Source organism: Fusarium coffeatum (assembly GCF_003316985.1).
Source record: "Fusarium coffeatum strain FIESC_28 chromosome Unknown BRIP53273_contig_159, whole genome shotgun sequence".
Taxonomy (NCBI): domain Eukaryota; kingdom Fungi; phylum Ascomycota; class Sordariomycetes; order Hypocreales; family Nectriaceae; genus Fusarium; species Fusarium coffeatum.
Genome location: NW_022157952.1, coordinates 27766 through 50314, shown reverse-complemented (window position 1 = coordinate 50314; position 22549 = coordinate 27766). Strand labels below are relative to the sequence as shown.

General features: G+C 48.0%; 11 protein-coding genes across 11 annotated transcripts; 3 read left to right on the top strand and 8 right to left on the bottom strand.

The window, feature by feature from the left end:
• Nucleotides 1-446: 446 nt before the first annotated feature.
• Nucleotides 447-1938, bottom strand: FIESC28_07252 (uncharacterized protein; the record flags this gene model as incomplete). Its single annotated transcript, XM_031161393.1, has 3 exons — nt 447-509; nt 586-1291; nt 1352-1938. The coding sequence occupies 3 exons, from the start codon at nt 1936-1938 to the stop codon at nt 447-449; spliced, it is 1356 nt and encodes a 451-aa protein (XP_031014509.1).
• An 807-nt stretch (nt 1939-2745) lies between these two features.
• On the bottom strand, nt 2746-3283 carry FIESC28_07251 (uncharacterized protein; the record flags this gene model as incomplete). Its single annotated transcript, XM_031161392.1, has 4 exons — nt 2746-2763; nt 2826-2885; nt 2967-3219; nt 3270-3283. The coding sequence occupies 4 exons, from the start codon at nt 3281-3283 to the stop codon at nt 2746-2748; spliced, it is 345 nt and encodes a 114-aa protein (XP_031014508.1).
• A 317-nt stretch (nt 3284-3600) lies between these two features.
• Nucleotides 3601-4383, bottom strand: FIESC28_07250 (uncharacterized protein; the record flags this gene model as incomplete). The annotated part of the gene is made up of 1 exon (XM_031161391.1): nt 3601-4383. The coding sequence occupies one exon, from the start codon at nt 4381-4383 to the stop codon at nt 3601-3603; it is 783 nt and encodes a 260-aa protein (XP_031014507.1).
• A 652-nt stretch (nt 4384-5035) lies between these two features.
• On the bottom strand, nt 5036-5425 carry FIESC28_07249 (uncharacterized protein; the record flags this gene model as incomplete). The annotated part of the gene is made up of 1 exon (XM_031161390.1): nt 5036-5425. The coding sequence occupies one exon, from the start codon at nt 5423-5425 to the stop codon at nt 5036-5038; it is 390 nt and encodes a 129-aa protein (XP_031014506.1).
• Nucleotides 5426-5841: 416 nt separating this feature from the next.
• On the bottom strand, nt 5842-6957 carry FIESC28_07248 (uncharacterized protein; the record flags this gene model as incomplete). The annotated part of the gene is made up of 2 exons (XM_031161389.1): nt 5842-6481; nt 6536-6957. The coding sequence occupies 2 exons, from the start codon at nt 6955-6957 to the stop codon at nt 5842-5844; spliced, it is 1062 nt and encodes a 353-aa protein (XP_031014505.1).
• Nucleotides 6958-8002: 1045 nt separating this feature from the next.
• Nucleotides 8003-10454, bottom strand: FIESC28_07247 (uncharacterized protein; the record flags this gene model as incomplete). Its single annotated transcript, XM_031161388.1, has 4 exons — nt 8003-8068; nt 8211-9533; nt 9590-9968; nt 10018-10454. 4 exons carry the CDS (start codon nt 10452-10454, stop codon nt 8003-8005), a joined length of 2205 nt encoding a protein of 734 aa, XP_031014504.1.
• A 1528-nt stretch (nt 10455-11982) lies between these two features.
• On the bottom strand, nt 11983-12619 carry FIESC28_07246 (uncharacterized protein; the record flags this gene model as incomplete). The annotated part of the gene is made up of 3 exons (XM_031161387.1): nt 11983-12118; nt 12167-12387; nt 12440-12619. The coding sequence occupies 3 exons, from the start codon at nt 12617-12619 to the stop codon at nt 11983-11985; spliced, it is 537 nt and encodes a 178-aa protein (XP_031014503.1).
• Nucleotides 12620-13105: 486 nt separating this feature from the next.
• Nucleotides 13106-15925, top strand: FIESC28_07245 (uncharacterized protein; the record flags this gene model as incomplete). Its single annotated transcript, XM_031161386.1, has 7 exons — nt 13106-13250; nt 13303-13612; nt 13664-14038; nt 14086-14243; nt 14292-14661; nt 14709-15059; nt 15106-15925. 7 exons carry the CDS (start codon nt 13106-13108, stop codon nt 15923-15925), a joined length of 2529 nt encoding a protein of 842 aa, XP_031014502.1.
• A 212-nt stretch (nt 15926-16137) lies between these two features.
• FIESC28_07244 (uncharacterized protein) lies at nt 16138-17646 on the top strand (the record flags this gene model as incomplete). Its single annotated transcript, XM_031161385.1, has 1 exon — nt 16138-17646. One exon carries the CDS (start codon nt 16138-16140, stop codon nt 17644-17646), a length of 1509 nt encoding a protein of 502 aa, XP_031014501.1.
• Nucleotides 17647-18313: 667 nt separating this feature from the next.
• FIESC28_07243 (uncharacterized protein) lies at nt 18314-19688 on the top strand (the record flags this gene model as incomplete). The annotated part of the gene is made up of 7 exons (XM_031161384.1): nt 18314-18397; nt 18443-18493; nt 18555-18645; nt 18695-18862; nt 18910-18970; nt 19019-19576; nt 19622-19688. 7 exons carry the CDS (start codon nt 18314-18316, stop codon nt 19686-19688), a joined length of 1080 nt encoding a protein of 359 aa, XP_031014500.1.
• A 230-nt stretch (nt 19689-19918) lies between these two features.
• FIESC28_07242 (uncharacterized protein) lies at nt 19919-21011 on the bottom strand (the record flags this gene model as incomplete). The annotated part of the gene is made up of 2 exons (XM_031161383.1): nt 19919-20235; nt 20282-21011. 2 exons carry the CDS (start codon nt 21009-21011, stop codon nt 19919-19921), a joined length of 1047 nt encoding a protein of 348 aa, XP_031014499.1.
• Between the last annotated feature and the right edge of the window lie 1538 nt (nt 21012-22549).

Genomic DNA, 22549 nt, shown 5'->3' with positions numbered 1-22549 from the left:
GTGTATTGGATGCTGACGGGCTGAAGCTGAACGCAAGCCATTGTCGGTGATCCTTGTCGATGGGCGTCATGATAAGGTCAGTGATAAGATTGAGGTTACCCTGCACAAGCATTGATCCACGGAGAAAAGTCAGCTCTGGCCAAGGTTTCACATGATTCTAGCTGAAACTATATTCAATGAATTGAGGCAAATATTGTTTATTTAACTACTTGTTTTTCTTTCTCGTCAATCATATGAAAGTAATGCGTACGACTAGCTCTGGATTTTTTCAAGCTCAGGTTTGTTCGTTGATGGAACATTTCGCCTCGGCGTTAACATCTCCATTATGGATGAGAAGTGTTGATAAGACAAACTAAATCATCCATAGTTAGCTTCATTGCCATAATCAACACCTCATATCAATGCCAATCAAGACTTCTTATGGAAAATGATAACCTGGAGTGATATCACAACGAGATTTCATAAGCAAAAGCAGTGGAATTGGTAGGTGGGTCAACTGAAATCGTCAACTGTAATCAGATGTTAGCTCAATTCATTCCGAACAGTTATAGAGCATCAAGAGAGCACGCCCAGGAGACTTCTTACCGCGTTCGAAGAAGACGAATAAGTCTTCACCCCGACATCAATAGGGTCGCCAACCTTTCCTTCCGGCCCAGCCCAGTCAAATCGGTAGGTCTGGACCTTGACTTCTCCCTCCTTTGGAAGTTTTGCTGCATCCAATCCAGTAACAATGATGTTGTAAGGTGCCTTGATAGTCCTGGTGCCGGCTAGGATCTTAATGGTTTGAGCACCCTTTGTCGCAAAAACATCAAACTTCCTATCCTCCGAAGCTTTCGTCGCGACTCTTTCACCTGTCATAGCAGCGTAGTACTTATAGACCTGCCATTCGCCATTGGGATAGTATCCACTCGAATCTCTGTAAATCAGATTGGCCATCCAATCGTGCAGGTCAGCTTTGCTACCCCAATTGGCACGCAGACCTCTCAAATTATGTCTTTCCAATTGAGCGAGGTAGAAGACTGAGTTGGCTGGGTTCTGCTCATCTAGCGCAGCATACTCGTTGATATCGATTGGCTTTTCAGGGACTTCGTAGCGCTCTCGTAGGGTAGTGAAATCTGGGATAGTGGTGTCGGGTTCGCGGGATCCTGTTCCGATTTGATGCCACGAGAAGCGGTCGGGGATTGTCTCGTTGCCGGCTACGGACTCCAGCCAGGCCTGCCATTTCTCGTCTGTCAGACTTGGAGAATGGGCATTGGCTGGACCACTAAGAAGAGTATCCGGAAGAGCTTTCCTGTAGATCTCGTCAGTTCACATCGCTTGGGAAAGTCAGCATGCCAATAGAAATACTCACCTCAAGAGCTGTGTCGCTCGATTGTAATACTCAAGAAACTGAGACCACGAGCGAGCCCAAAAGATATCGATATCAGGCTCATTCCACACATCGATGACCAGTCCTTCAAGCATATCATTCGCCTTCAAGTCAGATATAACCTGACCCCAGAACAACTCCATCTCAGTCCAATTGCCATTATCACCAGGATAAGGCGACTCAGAACCCTGCCCACCATCTGCGCCCCAGAGATCATGAGGCAGCAGTATGAAATCAGCATCGTACTTGCGGGTGGTGAGATAATTGGATAAGGTCGAGTTGAACCGACCGAGGTATCCTTCGTAGCCTCCTGTGGCCCAACCGAGCGACGGGATCTGTGCACCGCCTCCACGGTTGGAATTGAACTTGATGGCAGTTACCAGATCATCTGGGATTGAGTTATCGGCATGGGTCCCATTGTCTGGCCAGCCGTAGATGAAGCCTGAGCCGAGGGCTTGAGGTTTTCCAATTTCTTTGGATAAGTCGACTGTTGCTGTGCCTTGTGCTTGTGAAGCAACAGTGGAGACTAGCCCCAGGAAGATGGCGGCGGTAAGGGTGGCACGGTTCATAGTTGAAGACAGTAATGAGATATTGAACTTCAAATCACTGATTGAGTGAAGAGGCTTCTATCTTCTTCGAAGTTCAGCTGGTCAGAGCAGGAAAAACTTCCTTCTCAAGTTTATATGTCAGTCAATACAGCTCTGCCAATTCATGACCCCAGCCTTAAAGAAACTTCCCCGCCGCGTGCCGATCCCCCACCGGAGTCCGTCTTGCCAGGGTTCAGAACTGGTTTTGCATGCCAAAGCAGGAAGGTATCATAGAGATCAACCGGCAACAGGATAGGTTCTGAAATGATTCCGTCACTCTACGCCAGTCTCGAGTGGTATCTGGATCATTTCTGTCAACCCTTCACTCTAAATGGTCCGGCTACAGTGTTGCACGGTCACTTGAAGATCCCATCTCTTTAAGGCGATAGCAGACCAGGTAACCTCGTATTGACAGGGATTCTCCACATAATCGCCTTCCAATGAGGCTAAGTATTTGGTTAGGATTCTTTTACGGGTTATGCTAACTATCTGAATTCAGAATCAAGTCATCCCTGCCACTTTCATTGTCTTGTTCTAAGATCAAGTCCGCTTCATGAACACTTGTCACCTCCTTCTTCGTGCCATAGCCCGCAGCACTATCACGATCGGCATCCTCATAATAGGGGAGTCCACTCGATTCAAAATTGTGATCAAGGTTATGGAATCTAGACCTGTTGGGAAAGCATTTGTGATAAAGATCGTACGTCGCTTTGCATTCCAAACACTTCCATAGTAGGCCAGTGACAGCTTAGAAAAGCGTCAGGCCTTGTCAATTAATTGTATAATAAGTCACTCGCCACGAGCCAGCTATCACATAGATTATATTTGTGATCGCCGGCTTTAGTCTTGTGAAGGGAATCATCCCATACCTCGTCCAGACCAACTTGGTTAAGTCTTGAGCGCTGCTGAGGTTCAGGTTCGAGGTCATTCTAATCCAGATCATAGCCAGGAAAGCGCGCCAGCTTCAAGAGTGACCAACCATCTCCGGAGTCGGAAAAAAGGCTCCGTACCCATATATAAGCCTTCTCTGATAGAAGACGCTCGTCATTGACCCTGTTATCAGACCGCGATGCCCACATCAGAGGGGTCCATTGATCAAGGTCCCTAGCGTCAATATCAGTGATCTTGCCTGTGCCGAGCAGATGATCAAGGAAGCGGGTGTCGTGATTCGCAGCCGTGAGATGAATAGGCATTCGACCAAATTTGTCCGCTGCATTGCTGTTCTCTCTGTCTCGTAGTAGCGTCTTGAAGATATCGTGATGTCTTGATTGTCAGGCGAAATGTACAACCTGACGACCCTAGTGATCAGTAACATCAAGTCGAGCATTGCGACGGATGAAAAACTTGAGTATGTTAAGGCTTTCGGAGGTATAGATTGTCATTAAAGCCGCCACAAGTACTGGATATTCCATTGCACCACCAAACTTGTCGATTGACAATTTACCTTCTCCGGCTAGCTATCTGATCGTACAAATGCGGATTCCTGGGTCAGAGATCACAACAGCCGTGTACATCACATATAATCATCCGATCACTCTAGCCGTCTTCGGCAACATACAAGCATCAAGTATTGGACACTGGGATATCTTGCCGGCTAATAAATACAAGAAATATCTATGCATCCCCAGGACCTTTTCCGAACAGTCAATAGCATCCAGTACTCTTGCTGCTAAGGCAGACCTTTCGATGTCCCGAATTCTTAGGTGAGTAACCCGAAACCTTCACGCTATTACAGCATGCGGGCACTCGTGCACATTGCTCTTCAATGAGACGGGCAACAGCATGGGCCGTGTTGTAGGTCAGGTCAGCCCCTCGATTATAAGGACCAACTCTCAGCGAGCAGGAATGATAGGAAAAGAGGGTTCTGACATTCCTTCCAATGAGGACCTTTTGTTGAGACATGTGGTCAAGAACCTGATAACAGCTAGATCTGTATGCAAGGTGATCTCCGCTACACCTGATGCTGTATGTCGTTCGATCTTCCAGACCAGTGGAATCAAGAGCTTTGACGTTTGATATGAGTTCGAGAATTTCCGGCTTCGTATCCTCACTGCTGGTGTTCGCATAGATTGACAAGGCCTGCGCGAATTGTTCAGGTGCATAGGTTTTGTATCCGACGGCGTCCTCCTCAATGCTCTGGGGAACGGTCAGGTTGGTGTCACCAACAATGCCATTTTCTACCTCTCCCATCATGTGGTATCGTGCCCAGATGGCGTCGCCAAAACGGCGTTCCTGTAGAGCAGCAACGTATTGACTGGCCCATGGTTCAATCGTTGGTATGCCATCCACGGAATTGACAACACTGTATATAGATATATCGAGGAAAAGTTGCTCAACAAGGTCTGTTTCGTTTGTCTCGGCAGACACTTCAATGAGGCCGCACAAAGTCGAGAGTGTTAGAAACAATTGGAGGTAAGAGATTGTCATATTAACGAGGATAATTAATTGATGTGATGGAATCCCTTGATGCTCAGTTCAAAACACTGCCTTCTCTAACAACTTTATACTGATTTGATATCCTGACGAGCCATTTCTCATTTACTCCGATGCAGCCGTGTTATGCTGTTGGTTGTAAAGTTGCGTTGGTTCAGTTGCTTATATCCTTGCCTGTTGTCTCTCGGTCCGACTGTAGACTGCTTTTACGGACGTCACTGGGTGTCCTACACGTTACCCTCACCGCAATTATGAAGGGCTCAGACCCCGTGTATCGGCTTTAAGAAGTCTAGACTTTGAGTCATCCAGAGTATGAGCTGATCTTTTTCCGTTGTGAGGGTTACATGCTCGTATAGTTTGAGTTCAGTTGGTTGCCCCCTGTCATCACCACTGGCTACATCACAGCGCGGCGTCGCTGCCCAAGTGCCGACTAACCGAAGTGCCGTGGCATCCGAAGTTGAGCTCTCTGGTACATGCTCGATTTCGGGAGTTCGATGTGGCAGCCATATGGGAACCATCGACAATGCCTCTTCACTGCCTCCTCACGTTTTACCGACGACAGATCAGTAGAAAATAAAATATTCACAAAGGTTTAGTTCGCAAATAAGACATTTCATTGACAATGCCGACAGCTTCCATAGATTCGCTAACCGCCCTCGGGGATGTGTTTCCCAGTAAGATCCTCTGCATCGACGCGCATGATAACCTCGATCACATCAGTACGACCATCCGAACTGCTATTGTTGTCTTTGTAAAAAGACACAGCCTCAGCATACTGCTCTGGTGCGTATTTCTTGTAACCCATGGCATCTTCAGTAATGCTCTCAATAACAGTCAATCCCTCGATCTTTCCATCCTTCACCTGTCCAGAAAGGTGATATCGCGCCCAGATTGCGTCCCCGTATCTTGCATCTTGGATGGCATCAATGTACTTAGTTGCCCAAGGCTCGACGGCGTGTATCCCGTCACGAAGAGAAACTCGGTCGGGGGAGAGGTCGAGGAAAAGCTGCTCCACCATCTGATGCCCGAGACTCATGTTTGTCTATAAGATTAGTACACTATCTCAGAGCGTGATTAATACTACTAGTAAACATCTGAGCTTACCCGATATCAATAGTAAAGTAGCAAAGAAGTGAAAGAGGTAAGTTTGTGGGAGTAACAACAGAATTAAATACGAAGGGGACGCTCGGATGTTTTTATCATGATTTGAGCTGAGAAGAAGTGGGGTTGTCTAGGCTGCAGTGGTCCCCCATATCAGTGCCCGTTTTATTACATATTCAGATGCATATTTAGCTGGTTAACTGGGACAAGCGTTGGCTCGAAGAATCAGATATAAGAATTGAAGTTCCCGAAATGCTATGAACCGTCCTAAACGATGTTACGAATAACTTGTTTTGACTGTAATTAAACCCATACCATACTCCAAAAGACATGCCATGCCAAAATGCATTTTTACTTGGTAACACTAGAATCACCCATCTCATGAACCTGTGCCTCCTGCGCCGGTGCTTCATAAACGGGCGGCGGCGAGACCGGCCCACCCCAACCGGGCGATCCCAATGGAGAGACAGCAGAGCCCACGTGATGCGTTCCCACCTCCTTAGAATCGAGCATACCCGGTTCCGTGCTTTGAGGAAAGTGTTGAGGAGCAAAGTTCATAGTAGGAGGGTTAATTGGGCCTTCTGTAGGTGGAGTCTTGTTCTTCTTTCGTCGGAGCATGAAGAATATGCCCAGCATGATTATACCGATCAGAGCGACACCTCCTACAGCACCGCCAATGATGGCTCCCAGGGGTGTTGAACTCTTTTTCTCCTCCTTGGATTCGGAGGATGAGGTCGCTGATGCCGCGTCCCTCGTGACTGTAGAGGGTTGAGCGGTCTCTTTGGATGTTTCGCTGGCTTTCGACTCGGCTTCTGTGCTCTTGGCCGCACCGAGCCGGTTGGCAGTGCGTGTGGTGAACTTGGGGTTCTTCTGGCCGTAAAAGGTATGGTCGACGCTTTGAACATCTTTGACGGACGAAGAAGCACATCTATAGTCCATGACTCCATCCGGGAAGGCGTACGTTCGGCAGTATGGTGTATCGGAGTTGGTACTAGAAGGAACATGTCAGTCTGAGGGGAGTGAGCTTCCAGATAATTGAGCATACCATAGCAAGTTCAACGTATCGCTCTGACAGGCATCATTGCAAAGAGCAGAATCAACAGCCTTGGACGACTCGTAACAAAGGACCTTAAGTTCTGTTCCACACCTAATGACACCTGGGATCGCTCCTCCGAGTTGCGCCCATGCGCACTGATCTCCGTTTGTGCATGTGATCGGTACGCCAACCTCTGCTGAGAGGTATCCACAAGTTGCATCAGGCGCAAGTGTAACGGTCAGGTCAATCGGGGAGGACACTTCTTGTCGTCGGCGTAGATCCTGTCTTCGGAGTTCCTCTACCTGATCGAGGAAGTCCATGGGGTCAGCTGTGATCATGGGCATTGCTGCCGTAGGCATTCGTCTAGCATGACCTGTTTCCATGGCGTTGACCGCAAGGGCCATCATGCCGAGGAGCACTGTCGTATGCATGGTCCGAGTTTTTGGAGATATGTACCGAGAAGACAAAAAGAGAGTACTGGGGGGGGAACACCACGAGATGGTAGGAATGTCCAATTCCCTTATGTACTCTCCCCTCAACCCACGGCAACAATCCCATCCGGAGTCGAGAATGTTTAGGGCTGGAAACGATTTGGGGCTGGACCCCCTAGCGCAAGCCACGTCTCGTTTTCATTGACTGACATATCATCTTCCCACCCTCCCATTGGCAGTTCCAGAGTCTAGGAAATAAACTTAATTCAGTCTCAGCTAGCTGGTATGTAAGACTCCGCCTTTCAACGGAGATGCACTTCAAAACAGCGTCTTAAGCGACAATTGGGCGGAGAAATTGATCCTTTTGGGAGGCGAAGTTCCATTCTGAGTCAAGGACATCTAGATGAGTCGATCGATGGCATTACCGGGAAATATGGTGGTGGCGATGGCGTGCATGGTGAATGCGCAACGTGCGGCTGAAAATGCTAGTGGCACAGCCAGCTTGAGCTAAGCAAGCCATGAGCCAATATTGGCTGTGCTAACCCGGTGACACAACGCCAGGGCAGACATCGAAAGTGCTGGCCTGGAATGCAATTTGTTTCTTCATTATTACAGATTCTTCGTATCTAAAACCCTAGACTACTAAATAAATAAGCTCCATAAGCTCCCCACGAACTATTCCTTCGTCTCGCTTTCTCCTCTGCCAACAGTTTCAAGAGGACAGCAGCTCTATCCGCACCAAAGACTACCTTCAACACCTTCTCGACTTTCAAAGTTCCTGCTGTATCCAGCCGACAATCCGGCTCAGCGCCATGTCTGATCAACAATTCACAGACGCTATACCATACTTGTTTCGTAACAGTGGAAACCTCGTCTTTGAGAGACGACTCATGTATTGACACAAGAAATAGCGCCCAGACTGTTCTTCCATCATTTAGATGAACAGGTTCATTTGGGCACGCCTTCTTGTCGAGCAGGAGTGTTATCATTTCGATATCAATGCCTGCTTCGTCACGTTGTGAGTGATATGGCATTGTCAACGGTGTTACTCGTCGTGGCCGGAGAGCATAGTCCAGTAAAGGCCGTCCAGACTTTCGTAGTCGGGTTGAGTCTTGAGTTATCTTAGTCGTGACATATCTTGTCAATCGCGCTTGGATCGCCAGAGCGAGAAAGTTGCAGTTGCCACCTTCTCTATATTCATCGTTTCCTCTTGTCCTGGGCGGGTCGCGAATTGATGTCCAATGGTAACTCACGCTCTTTCCGTGATGCTTCGTGTTGACGTTGTCAAGCTCATCAAGAACTGCTGTGAGACGATTGATAGCCACCTGTGGCGGGTCTCGTTTCTCAATCTCATTGGCGTAGTAAAGTAGTTCGTCGACGATCTGGAATAATTGCGTAATCGATTGTGACTTTCTCGTATCGATGGGTGGTAAACTTTTGACGAGAAATAACATCATGTTGCAGCGTGAGATCAAAGGATCGAAATTGCGTTTGAGCTGACTCTTGAGTTGGTCGTAGTAACAGTCCCTGAGGAAGTCTCGGACTGTTCGATGAAGAAAGTCCACCGGGTGACTCAAAACGACTGGGTGCTTCCCATCTTCCACAACCAAGAGATCTTTGCAACGATTATGCACAAGCGCCCTCATACTCTGTCTGTCCGCATCAACGGCCTCGAAATCCAGAGCTTTGATAGGACCATCAATGGCATAGTTCTCATTCTCCTTCTCTTTGTGGAGTAGACAGAATAGGAATACAGGAAGTGGCTGTACTTCGTCGATGGTAATGAGGAATATCTGTGCCATCTCCTCCCGGTAATGTTGCTCAACCTGGTCAATGATATACTTGAAGTATTCCTCCAACTCCTTGGGAAACTGGTCCAAGATTTCATGCAGCTTGTAAGGCTTCTCATATGTTGCGACTGCACGCATCAGATCATGAGTGACGAGATAAACCCACAGCCAAACACCCTTGGAGTTTTCGGCAATTTTGGACATAATACTTTCGCACTCTTCTCTTCCGCCGGGCTGCGCTCGTAGCTTGTCAAATTCTTTTGACTTGAACCTCATTCGCACGTAGTGCTTCATATCGCCGGTTGTAAAATCGCTGATTGTTATACACTGTCGCTCATCCTTGAAAGAGTCATCCAGGATGATTCGTGGTCGGCTTGAGACGCAGAGCTTGACATGCAGGGAGTTATTGAAGAACTTAATGACATTCCTTAATTCCGTTTCCTCGCCGCTGAATTCGTCCAGGCCGTCGATGAAGAAGCAGAATTTGGCATGAATGCTGTTTAGCTTAGTCCATCTTTCCAGCATGTCCTTCAACTCGGCATCTGTCCAGTCTCCATCTGGTATATCGGGGCAGACTTGAGGTACGATACCGGGGGTCGTTTTGAGGATATTGAAGAGGATAGTCCGAAGAAGTCCTCGCAGGGACTTTTGCAATGGTGATCCTTGGTTCCAGAAATAGTAGCTTGTGACGTGGAGAGTATCCCCATTTCCCCAATGCTCCAAAGCTTTCCTTGTGAAGCTGTGGTTGGAGATGAACTTCATTAGTGTCGACTTACCACTTCCGGCCTACAATTACGTTAGTCCATGTACAGGGTCTCTCACGAGTCACAGGGTATGCTTACCTTGCCCGTGATCCAGAATATGTCATTTCCTGACTCCAGCCAATCCATGAAATTGGTCTTTTGACGATCAAAGATCCAGGTATTGGTGCTTTTCTCCGTCGCGTGAATTTTATCCCATCGACGTCTGATCTCAGGGAAGTCTAGACGACCAAGCACGCGAGCAGTATGTCTTCGGTTCTTACATTCCTGCTCGAAGTTTTGGAGCCTATCGTTGAGTTTGTCAAGTTGACCTCGGTCCAGGACATTGTATGAGCCAGGTGAGGTGAGATTGAGGATGTCGGTTTGGTAGCTGTCTAGTGAGTTTTCGTAATTGACTGCCATATTGAGATGCAGTCGTTGCAACATTCCGATTTCCTCCATAAGTGCTGTATGTTGTCGCCTACATGATATGTAAGTCAATTGGCATGCTCTATAGAGGCCAAACCCACTGTTGAAGGACCTGATTCACTGCCCCTCGAAGCTTGGTCTCTAACTTTTCCAAGCGATCTTGCAAGTCCTCGATGGGTTTCTTCTTCCGCATAGCATAAAATGCGACAGTCAGGGACTCCATGGCACTGAAGGATGACCCGTCCTTCCCTTTCAATCTTTGGAGGATGGCGATCAGGTCCATGGCGACAAATTCGCACTGGCCCGCCGTCCAAAGGATGTCCTGAATATCATGTGGTAGAAAATCATCGTTCTCGTTCTCAAAGGCATCTTTCAGGTGTCGCACACGATGCTTAGTCTGCTCCAGCCGCTCTGTTTCAATGGCAGTCTCATCGGGATTATCGCGGAGTCTCTTGGCGGTAGAGATCAATTTGCTGCTAAATTCGATGAAGGTGATAATACTTGAGACTAGCCCAATAATCGCAAGTGGCTCAGCCATAGTTTTTGGGAAATTCAGGGCTCCAGATTCAAGCACGAATGCTGAAGATAAAGAGCAGCCTTAAAAGTGACGTACATCTTGCTTTGTTGGCAATGCAGCTCCATACGTATCCTGGCTGAGCTGACCACAGCCACCGCATCTAAGCGCTGTGGTGGATTTGGAAAAAGCAAAGGTGGTCCACTCGCCAATCAATGCTGCACAGCGCTCAGGCGCTTTGAGTCAGGAAGTTCCAGGGGCTTTTTCAGCTGTTAAAAGGTCACATCAGGTTCACGATTGCTGGCCTCCCCGCTTCGGTGCCTTTGTCGCCAGAACACCAATAACTGGAACATTGAGGCAGCCAACGATGATCAGGCTTGCGATATTGCGCTGGTAAGTCAAACACCCCGAAAGACTAATTCTTTTACTGACCTTAATAAAGGGCTCATCGTACGCTGGGTGCAGAAGAAACACAAGATGACGAGCCACTGTCAAATAACATCGAAGGCAATGAAGAAAAGATCAGCTTGGCAGGCTCCGGCCTCAACAGCCTGACGCCCCCATGGCAACACGACAACCCATTAATCCGAGTTCCTACAAAAACGCTGAAAGATCAATGGGTTGCAGTCATCGTTATGATTCTGCAAATTTTGGCGCTTCGGCGTGCGCGAAAGGAACAGGCTGATCGCTTCTTGGCGCATATGACTCTCACTGTTACAGGCGTCTCGCTACCAAAGGACTTCAAGGTTGCCCCACCGAAGTTAACAAGGAAGAATGAGGCTCGTGCGTTCGTGTTTCTGAATTATCTTGCGGGGCCTGGTGCGTTGATAATCACAGGCTCAGGCTTTGGCTTGGCGGTACAATTATAAGAACTCTCGAAGTCAATAGTTGAGATATTCCTTAACAAATGATACATGCTTGTGCAAGGCTTGGAAGGCTATCCTAGTATGTGTTCATACTACCCTATGAAATGAGATGATGAGAATGTTTTCTTTTTCTTTTGGAAGTCACTAGTCATGTCAAAAGTCACCACTAGTGTCCCCGAAGGTTTCAACGTGAGCTTCTTTGAGAAATGTTTGAGATGGAGTGGATCATAGTCTAATTGATATTTAAGAAGGGGAGTGGTCCCCTTCTTCCCCGAGAGGCATATTATTGTTGAAGAGAGGAGGCTAAAGTGTTGACAACTATAGGGTAACGTCTCGCGTTCTTAGCTATTTTCGCAAGTGGCTGCCGCGAATCCATCGTTTGGCTCTTGGTCCTAAAAATGCAGTATGTCTAACGCTGAAACAAGTGGTCGGTCGATAAAAAACAAAGCTATAAGATGTTTCTAGAAGGCAGTCGATCCTGGATGAGTTATATCATATGGAATTCTCGAAATGAAAAAGCAGCAAAACATTTAAAAACACAAGAGGCACAAAGGCCAAGAGCTCATAAACATGAATTCTTTTTCCAGATAAGCCAGATAGCTAGTTTCGTAGCACATACCAAGACCAAAAACGTTACGGCCTCAATCAGTTCGTTCTCCTGCGTTCAACCATCCTTAAAGCTGTCATCAAACTCCCTGAACCCCACCACCCATGTTGTATGTGCTCTTTGTCTGTGGGGCACCCTGACCACGCTTCACTCCGTAACTCTTGAAATGTCTGTGGTTCTTCCAACTTATGACGGCGGCCCAGAAATGAACGAACCTAAAATTCATTAGGTCAATCCCTCGAAGATTTCATGACTTGACTTACGCGTTCAATAAGGCAACAAGTGCGACACAAACTCCGATTCCGCAGTTTGCGCCGACGCATATTCTGCTGACCCCAGAAAATGTCAAGCCCATAACAACCATCCAGAACAAGATGTCGAGGGTGTTGAGAATAGCATAAGCTTTCAGACTCCCGAACCGTTTGAAACGATCCACTTTCTCCGTTGAAAATTCATAGGCTAGGAAGAAAAACGACTTGATGCTCTGTATCCAGCCTGTTAGTGGATATCCTTTCCGAGAGATTGCGGTGACATACCATCGTAATTGCCATGATGTCCATTCTATTCATCGGTATGTTACTCGGCCGTGTCGCAAGTTTCGCAATACCCAAGATGAAGGCAAGGGTTGTGACGCCAACCTGAGCTGCAAAGACTTTGCCCTTCCATTGAGCATCGAAGAAGTGGCTCTGGAAGAAGTCTTTTACTTTGTCAAACATCGTTGTTGCAGTTGTTGTGGTGCGGACACGTCGTGATAAAAATCGCGAGAAAGGTCGATGAATGTGGAAACCGAATGATTAAGAGAAGAGATTGAATAAGCTTAATGTTCCCTTTCTGATCTGGGGATTAAGTAGTAGTTCATGAATTTGTTTGTTAATGTTCGAGTCGTAATGCGGCTGTGTTCTGTCCGCGTATAAACAAACATTGAACAAGTGGGGCTCTCTATCCGCGGATAAAATCGACCTTCCAGTGACGAGTCAAGCTTGGCCGCTCAATCAGCTCTAAGACTAAGTTAGTGTCAAGCTAAAACATGAAATACGCGTATCTAAGACTTTCGGCAACGCCAGACACTGCCTCATCAACGGTTAGATCATGCTAAAAATGAGCGGATGGAACAGACCATTTGAAAATTTATTCATATAGAGAGACGGCACCTCTTGGCTCTGGGATTTCCCATTCCTATTCATCCTTACGCACAACACAACATGGCTTCCCCAAATGAAACCCAACAGAACCGCCAGACGAGGTACTTCGAGATGACGGCAAATGGCGAAAACGACACTCAATTGCACAACGTCCCCCCACCATATGAAGCATTGGCAGAATTAGAAGCAACCACAACTGGCAGAGGTGCGCCATTGAACAACTCAATTCCTATAACAATGAACTGACCTTGCGACAGACGATGGCCGAATTGACATCGACCTCAGCTCCCGCATAGCCCGTCGCCTCTCCCGCCTAGTCCCCACCGGAAAACCCCAAGACATCACAATCGAACCCCCACAATACACAGAAACCAGCGAAACCAGCATTCGACTAAATATCGTCATCCAAGTCGTCGGCAGCCGCGGAGATGTACAGCCGTTTATCGCCCTTGGATCAGAATTACAGCGTCACGGTCATCGCGTGCGCCTTGCGACACACGGCCAATTCGATAAATTCGTGAGGGACTCTGGTCTTGAGTTCTTCTCCATTGGTGGTGATCCAGCTGAGTAAGTTCAAACAACTTCGGGTTTTTGCGGAGAAAAGTTGACAAGTGACAGATTGATGGCGTACATGGTCAAAAACCCTGGTTTATTCCCCAGCATGAAAACCCTCCGCGGCGGCGAAATCCAACGGAAACGAAAAATGGTTGATGAAATGCTCCACAAGTGCTGGAGGTCATGCGTTGAGCCAGATGAATTGACTGGACGTCCCTTTGTCGCCGATGCGATTATTGCGAATCCGCCAAGCTTTGCTCATATTCACTGCGCACAAGCTCTCGGTGTCCCGCTACATCTTATGTTTACGATGCCTTGGACGAGTACGCGGGAGTTCTGTCATCCTCTTGCGAATTTGAGGGCGAATGGCAGTGATATGTCGGCGAGTGCGGCAAATTATGTGTCGTATTCTTTGGTGGAGTGGATGACTTGGCAAGGGTACGCTCATAACGACAGAAGTCTGGGTTCTTGCTAACTGGTTATAGGCTTGGCGACATCATTAATGCTTGGAGAGGGACGATAGATTTGGAGCCGATTCCGTTCAGTGAAGGGCCTTGTTTGACGGAGACACTGCGAGTTCCGGTTACGTATTGTTGGTCACCAGCCCTGGTGCCAAAACCCTTAGACTGGCCCGAGAATATTGGTACGTTGCTCAAACTCATCCTAAAATGCCCAATCTAACATGCTACAGATGTTTGTGGCTTCTTCTTCCGCGAAGCTCCAGATTACAAACCCGAAGACGCCCTCGCCAAATTCCTCTCTAGTGGTCCACCACCAGTCTACATCGGCTTCGGCAGCATCGTGATCGACGACCCAGAGAAACTTACTGCGACGATCCTGGAGGCTGTTCGTACAGCTGGTACACGCGCAATCGTCTCTCGAGGATGGAGCAACCTTGGTGGTGATTCGTTGGGAGACGAAAAAGTATTCTTTCTCGGCGATTGTCCTCATGAGTGGCTGTTTCAGCATGTCACTGCGGTGATTAATCATGGTGGAGCAGGGACTACGGCTTGTGGACTGGTAAATGCGAAACCTACGACGATTGTGCCGTTCTTTGGAGAGTGAGTTTCTCAGTGCCAACATCTCACACCCTACTAACAGTGTCCAGCCAACCATTTTGGGGAAACATGGTTCATACCAGCGGTGCGGGTCCCGCTCCTATCCCATTCAAACAACTCAATAGCCAGAACCTCGAAGTCGCCATTCGCTTTTGTCTCACTGAAGACGCATCTATAGCTGCTCAACGGATTGCAGACAAGATGGCCAGCGAATCAGGAGTCCGACGCGCCGTTGCTTCCTTCCACGCCAACTTGCCTTTAAACAACATGCGGTGCGATGTCCTGTCAAATTTGCCTGCTGTATGGTTGTATGAGCGCAAGGGGAGGTCTATGAAGTTGTCTAAATTGGCAGCTGAGATGCTTGCTAGCGAGGGGAAGGTTGCTTGGAACCATCTGAAACCGTAAGAACACCCGCTCCGATGAGGCGTCAAGTACTAATGATTGCAGGTACCAATCTCAACCAGTGCACATCGAAAACCGACGATGGGATCCTGTGACTGCAACCCTATCCACACTCGCAGCAACTGGAATGGGAATGGTGAATTCCACTTCCGACATCGTCGTGAAGCCGATACAAGCGTTCCGACCAGCGACACCAGACCCGAACCGCGCATCAAGCAGCAAAGACGCTGAAACACAAAGTGGCACTAGTTCGAAACGAGGGTCAGAAGAGGGCATCTTTGGTAGACCAGCAGGTTTAGAACTACCCAAAGGCTCAGCAGGCAATGAGTCCAAGAATTCTCAGGACGGCGCAATGGCAGCATTCAAAGGATCAGCCTCAGGAGTCGGTGGCTTCTTCAAGCACTTTTCCAAGGGCATGCTCCTGGATCTTCCCTACGCCGTCACAGAAGGTATGCGAAATGCACCAAACCTCTACGGCGGCAAAGCCTACAACCCTGGCGCGGTGACAGATTGGAAGTCCGGCGGTGTGGCAGCTGGGAAGAACTTTGCGCACGGCATCGTCGAAGGTTTCGGAGGAATAGTCATGGAGCCCATCAGAGGGGGCAAGGAAGGTGGCGCTGCAGGTGCTGCTAAGGGTGTTGGTATCGGGCTATTGAATATGGGGACTAAGGTTACGTCTGGAGCTATGGGGCTGGTTACGTTGCCTGGGCAGGGTTTGTATCAGAGTGCTAGAGCTTTGGTAAAGAGGAAGACGATGAAGAGTGTCATGGAGGCAAGGAAGGCGGAGGGTGCTTATGAAGTTGAGAATGGAAAGGATGAACAAAGAAGGACTGTGGTAGATATATTCGAAGGCATGGGCAGATAGCTTGAGAGGGTAGCAGATAATGTCTAATACTAAATAGAACTCAACCAATGTATGGGAGACTCTCGCTTCTAGGACTGTACCAAAGCGCTGACGGGTGACTAATACTAACGCGATTGGTTAGCTAACGTCGCACAAGTAGTTACCCCACCTTCTGTTCTATCTTTCTCACACCGTCCTTTCCACCGACAGCTTCACCTGAGCGGCACCTCACCATGGATCTATTGGCGTGTACCCCAGCACTCGGTACTATCTGCGAGTTACTCGCCCTTATAGACACCCGATCCCTTCGAAACTTCTGCCTCACAAACAGTTATCTCAACAAACTATGTCGTATTTACTTGGTTTACCGATGGTCCAACAGCAAACATTGTCCAGAGCCAAGCATCAAGTGCTTTGCGCTTCATCTCCAAAAACATCCCGAACTTCGAACCAAGGTCAAGATCGTCGACTTTGGTGTACTGCAATATTCACCGCAGTCAGAATCTGGTTCGAGTACAAATTCAAACTACGATCCTAAGCTCGTCAGTCTCGCTGAAGAGCTTCGTCCCGATATTGACTACGAAAGCTTATACGACAAACCTGCCTTGCTGGAAGATATCAAAGGTGGCTGCGAAGACGCGATTGCTGTGGTGATTTTGGCCTGGTGCAAACGGATAACGCACCTAAACATGACCATTCCTGAATTCGATATCAACGACCCGCAGAGTTTCAACGTCTGGTGTTTGAGATTTGTAAATGAAATTGCTCTCCAAAACGAGCTGGGTACCAGCAATTTACCTCTTGCACAACTTCATTACGTCGAACTGATTCCAAGAAATCCCGAAGTCGCCACTTACTGGGAACTGGTAACTCCATTCATCCATCTGCCAAGCGTCAAGTCTCTCGCGGCGTGGAGACTCTCTGATGCAGAACCTTTAAGGAATACTTGGCTTACCACGAAAACGTCACCGGACGAAGATGACGACAATTACTCAATTCGGTACTTCTTTAATTCGCTGGATCGCATCTCGAATGTCGAGGAGCTTATCCTGAAGAACTCGGGTTTTTTTGACGAAAGCAGGGGACTTTCTGACCTTCTTTGTGCCCCATGCGGGCTGAAAAAGCTGACTCTCTGGCCTTGCAACGACCACGAATTCTTTAATTTTCCCAGCCGTGATGAATTGGCCGAGGATATTATATCATGTCATGAATCACTTGAGGAACTCGACTTGAATTTTGACCGTATGCCTAGATTCATTCCCCACGGCGCAGGTACTCCCCCACTGAGACCAGATCCTGTGGCCGTAAAGGCGTACAGAAGATGTACTCGGCTTCGACGACTTGCTTGTCCGATGGTGGGTCTCTTCTCAGATGGACGCGTCGAAAACGGAAATGAGACTAGTCATTATGAGATGAGCATTGTTCTTGATAGGCTGCCCAAGTCCATTGAATATCTCAAACCCCGACGACGTCACTTTTACAGCGACCGACCGACCAGGAAGCCGTTCATCGATGGCTTCATCGAGCTATTAAGACAAGCCACACCAGGCGGACGATTGCCAAACCTGACGGTTCTGGATTTCACCGACACCTTTGTCGATGATCCAGAAACGGAGGGCATTGACGAGATGAAAGAGCTTGCCAAGAAGCAGGGCGTTAAGCTGTTGCTGGCTCAAAGACAAATTTGCGGTAATTATTCCAGTTTCCTCAAGATCATATTTTGCATATTAACATTCTTGTAGGCAGAAATTGGGATTGTACTCCGCATTATTCTGTAGTAAACCCTCAATTTCCGGTACGCTAGTGTGGGACATTTCGAAAGCGGCAGCGGAAGGTTATCCGGGAGAATCCTTCTCGGTTGACAGATCGCTTACTGCGAGATTTTGATCTAATTGGTCTGTAGACGAAGAGGTTGCAGGGGATGTGCTCCGGAACGGCCAAAGATGGGGAATGCGTCCGAAGGATGTTACATCGTTACCTAGCTCCATCGCACGAACTTGAGCTTAGAAGAGCTTGTTCCCATTCTATTTCCACCCATTATCAGATGGATCTATTAGTATCGGCAACAAATGTATAAAAATTAGCCGATCCAGAGACTCTTGCTCGTGTCTTATTGAAAAGTTTGGAATATCAGATGATACCTACCAGGATCATTCAGTACAACTCTTGGCAGCGGGACTGTTGGTTCATGACCCGCTGCGCCAGACAGATGCATCGGAAATATGTCCCCCAACAGGTCCGTACCGCATGAAGATTGCGTGAGGTCTTTTTGTGCGTCCTTCCTAACATGAAGCAGCTTCCGTACAAGATCACCTGATTTCTTTACATGTAACACTTCTTTTCCCCTCTCGTGGACTTTCTTGACTTTGATCATTCAATCGCTGCAGGTACAATTTGCAATACGACATTATGGCTGCACAAGTTGAACAGCCCCAGGCGCCCACTGAGGTGCAGAGTGAACAGGTGCAGGTTGAGCACCCGCAAGAGCCGTTGGTACGTCGGACCGGATATGTGGAGAGACTGTACTGACGTAGGCAGGCTGCTGATAACTTTGACGATGATGCTGATACCGACTCTACCTTCTCTGGCGTAAGTCCAAGCCCGATGGCTCTCAATCTTGCTTGAACAATGAGTGGGCTAACACTTTCAGTCGGACCTCGAGAGCTTGGAGTCACTCCGATCAAGCGTTCTCCAGTACCAAGAAGAGAACGGCCGCACATACCATGCCATGAGCTCCGGAAGTAAGTGGTTTCCCCACGACACTAAGAGTGTTCATTAACAGACGTCTAGAATACAACTTTCCCAACGATGAGTCCGAAAGTGATCGCCTTGACTTACAGCACAACCTTTGGCTTCTAACTCTCCATGGGGAGCTTGGTCTCTGTCCCAAGGTCAGCGGAACAGCTAAGCGTGTTCTCGATGCTGGCACTGGAACTGGTCTTTGGGCCATCGAATACGGTGAGATGAATCACTTAAGACGTAAAGACACTACTAACAGATGGTAGCCGATGCTCATCCCGAAGCCAAGGTGATTGGTGTTGATCTGAGCCCAATCCAACCTACCATGTAAGATTGTCAGTCATCTCGCGGGACTTTGCAAGACTAACAGTCTAGGGTTCCACCCAACTGCATCTTCGAGATCGATGACCTCGAGAAAGAATGGACCTGGACTGAACCCTTCGACTTCATCTTCGCCCGCACCATGACCGGTTCCTTCGCCGACACCGAAAAGTTCATCCAGAACTCCTTCGAGAACCTCGAACCTGGCGGCTATCTCGAAATGCAAGATCTAACCTACCCAATCGCGTGCGACGACTCAACCCTCCTCCCCGACAGCGCCCTCGTAAAATCCGGCGCCCTCTCCATCGAAGCCAGCGCCAAAGCCGGCCGCGCCATCGACCTTGCGCCCAAGTACAAAGAGTTTTTCGAAAAGGCTGGTTTTGTAGATGTTGTCGAGAAGAAGTTTCGTTGGCCTATTAATGAGTGGCCTAAGGATAAACATCATAAGGAGCTTGGTAAGTGGTCGTATGCTAATATGAACAATGGGCTTGAAGGACTTTTGTTGGCGCTTTTTACGAGGTTTTTGGGGTGGACGGCTGATGAGGTTATGGTGCTTTGTTCGGCTATGAGGAAGCAGCTTAGGGATCGCAGTGTGCATGCTTATATTCCTATGTAAGTGATATGAGAATGGTGAGATTTGGTTACTGACTTTTTTAGTTATGTTGTCTATGGCAAGAAGCCCGAGGTGGAGGTTCCTTCGAAGGATGCTCAAGCCGAAGCCTGATCACTTTTATCTCGGACTTTGTTGCTACCAATTGAAATTTTGTTGTTTATTACTTGAAAATTGTTATCGTTTCCGCTTGTACTCGTGCAACTCACAAAGTAGAGTCGTAATCACCTTCAACTATCCTGCCATGTCCATCCTCCCCTCATCATCTTGTAACCTTCCAAGATTCCTCTCTTAGAATTCCTCACTCTTTCGGTCACGCTTTTCTCATCTTCTTCCAGGATCCCTCAATCCAAGTTGCCAATCTTTCGAGAATAGTCAATCGTTTCCGTAACCCCCTGCTCGAGACCTATCCACTTCCTTCCCGCCCACTTCTGCAATAATTCAGGCCCAGTTTGATTCTCGATGTTGTAAGACAAAACTGGATCTCCAGGAATGAAATCCTCCTCAAAGTCTTCCTCGGGGTATGAAGCGCGCAATATTGCTAGGGCATTATTCCAGTTGAAGGACTTGGCAAGTACTGGGATTCGGTCGCCCTTGACGTCTGGGTCGATAGTAGCTGCGACATAGACGACGGCTGCGTCCGACACGTGAGTGTAGTACACTATTCATTTAGCTTCTTATTCACATTACTGTTTGCGTTGACTCACCTGTTGTGTTCTCCTTGAGAGCGTCCGTCTTACCGAGATACAACTGCTGCAGTAGCTGCAACGGCATAGTGATATAATGTCTCGGATGCAACGGCTCACCCAATAGCCAACACGGGCTGACACTATTGACCTCCCACGATAGTCCTTCGTCCTTGACAAACTTCCAAACCGCCTTCTCAGCGTCAACTCTAGCAGCCAGGTAAACAGCCAGCATACGGCTCAACTCATATGGCGGTGGCGATTTTGCCAACTTGACTAAATCGTCGTTCCAGGTTTGCTGATTAATCGTTTTCGTCTCCCCAGGCTTACACCACACCGAAGTCCATAGTCCTGCTGCAAGAGTAAAGCGTTTAATTGATGGTTCTTTGGCTGCTGATCGACAAACGGACAAAGCGACTTCCTCAGCTGATGAAAATGCCACGTTTGGGTCTGGTGTGAGTTCTCCGATGTTTCCGAGATGAACCACTGCAGAAACTCCCTTGACTGCGTCGTCGAAATCTCCAGGTTTTGTCGTGTCGGCCTCGACCAATTCCACCTTTCCTTGCTCTGCGAACGGCTTCACGGAAGGATGCTCAAGAAGCCAATTGCCATAGCTTAGATCCCTCGTCGTACCGCGCACATTGTATCCTTGCTTCAGAAACTCAATTACCACGTGGCTACCAGTGTAGCCGCTCGCTCCGGTAACAAGGACCCACGAACCTCGTGGAATAGCAGTTGGTAAATCGCGCATGTTGTCTTGTCGCGAAAGTTTGTGAAGATGGAAGAGAGTTCAAGGAGCCAAAAAGAAGCGAACCGATCAGTCGGAAGCGAAGTTGCATTCAAACGAGGGATATGGGACGATGTATGGAGACGAATTCCCCGCTTGTTAGCGTGTGCAAACGGAGTTATTGTACTTCCGCGGTCGTTAGCTTACGGTAGACCTGAAATTCAAATGAAGCGATCGCCTACGGTCTGTTAGACCAGGACTAAATTCTTAGCGAAAGAGCTAACCATGAAGGATCACCAGTCAATTGCCGACCCCTCTTCTGACAGGTGTACCAAAGATTCCATATTCCTTACAATTGTTACTGAGAAAAAGGCTTGTCTCAGCCATGGAACTTTATCCCCCCAATTGATTGGATCTTGAGTCACTCGCAGCTTTTCCTCATGACGCTAAAATGGAAAAAGCACCAAGTGGCTGGGCCTTTAGTCAGATCGACAATTGGCGGCTAAATTAGCCCTGGACGGATTAGCACCATGTTCAGGGGTTTTGTTGATCTTAGGGTTCGTTCCGGAAATTTGAACAAGTTGTGCCGAGGCCTTTCTGACCTGTCATGTTACGCGAGGCGAGCTTTTTGACCCAGTGTTTTGCCATTACGGAGACATGTGTCATCGCTGCTACTCTGGAGGATCTTCTGTGCTTGTCGATCTGGGTTGTCAGTGCTTCTCTAGTTTCTTGGTATTCTGGGGGTTGGGGGTCTCTAGGGTAACGTCAGACTTTACTATTGAAAGCGTTCTACAAGGGACGAAATGACTTTGTCGCTTTATGATACCTTAGACTGGCACTTAGGTTACCTTATTCTATCATACTAGGCTCTAGGACATTTTTTCCGCTACCCCAGAGATTTATCGAACGATTCCAGGTCGCGGATAATTTTGATGTCAAACCAGTTTTCTAAGGAACGTGGGAAGGCGATCGTCTGACCTGGTCCCAAAAATATGTGATATTGAGAATGGTTTCAGTTTTATATATAGACCAAAGTGAATTCCTTTCAAAAGGAAGGCCAGCAATTTCTGTACCACCAGCCGTGGATATTGAGCATGTCACATTGGCGCCTGCGAGATCTTGCCTCACATGTCCATTATCATGCTAAAGCAAGAGGTGCGTATTTTGCAACAACCATCGAATTCTATATCATGTAGAAAAAACCGTTGCGTCAAATAGTTAAAAGAACCATCCGCCGAGAGCAAAAGCCTCCCTCTCCCTGTCCCAATGTTGATTGCCAAATCGATGGTTAGGTTAACCATCTATCTTATCAGTTATCGATATGAGATGACGTCAAGTGGGAAGGGAGGGACCGTGCTGAAACTTATACCTGCAGCCACCCCATCTATGGGTCGTGGTGGCACATAAAGCTTACAAAGAACAAACTGACGCCAAGCAGGATCGGGGGCCTATCGCTTTGCTTATGGAGAACCATGAGGTTTCTCGTCCTTGTGGTCTGCTATAGCCTGGTCGTATACTCTGGAGAACTTGTTCAATCGGAACTTGGCCTCATTGCGACCTTC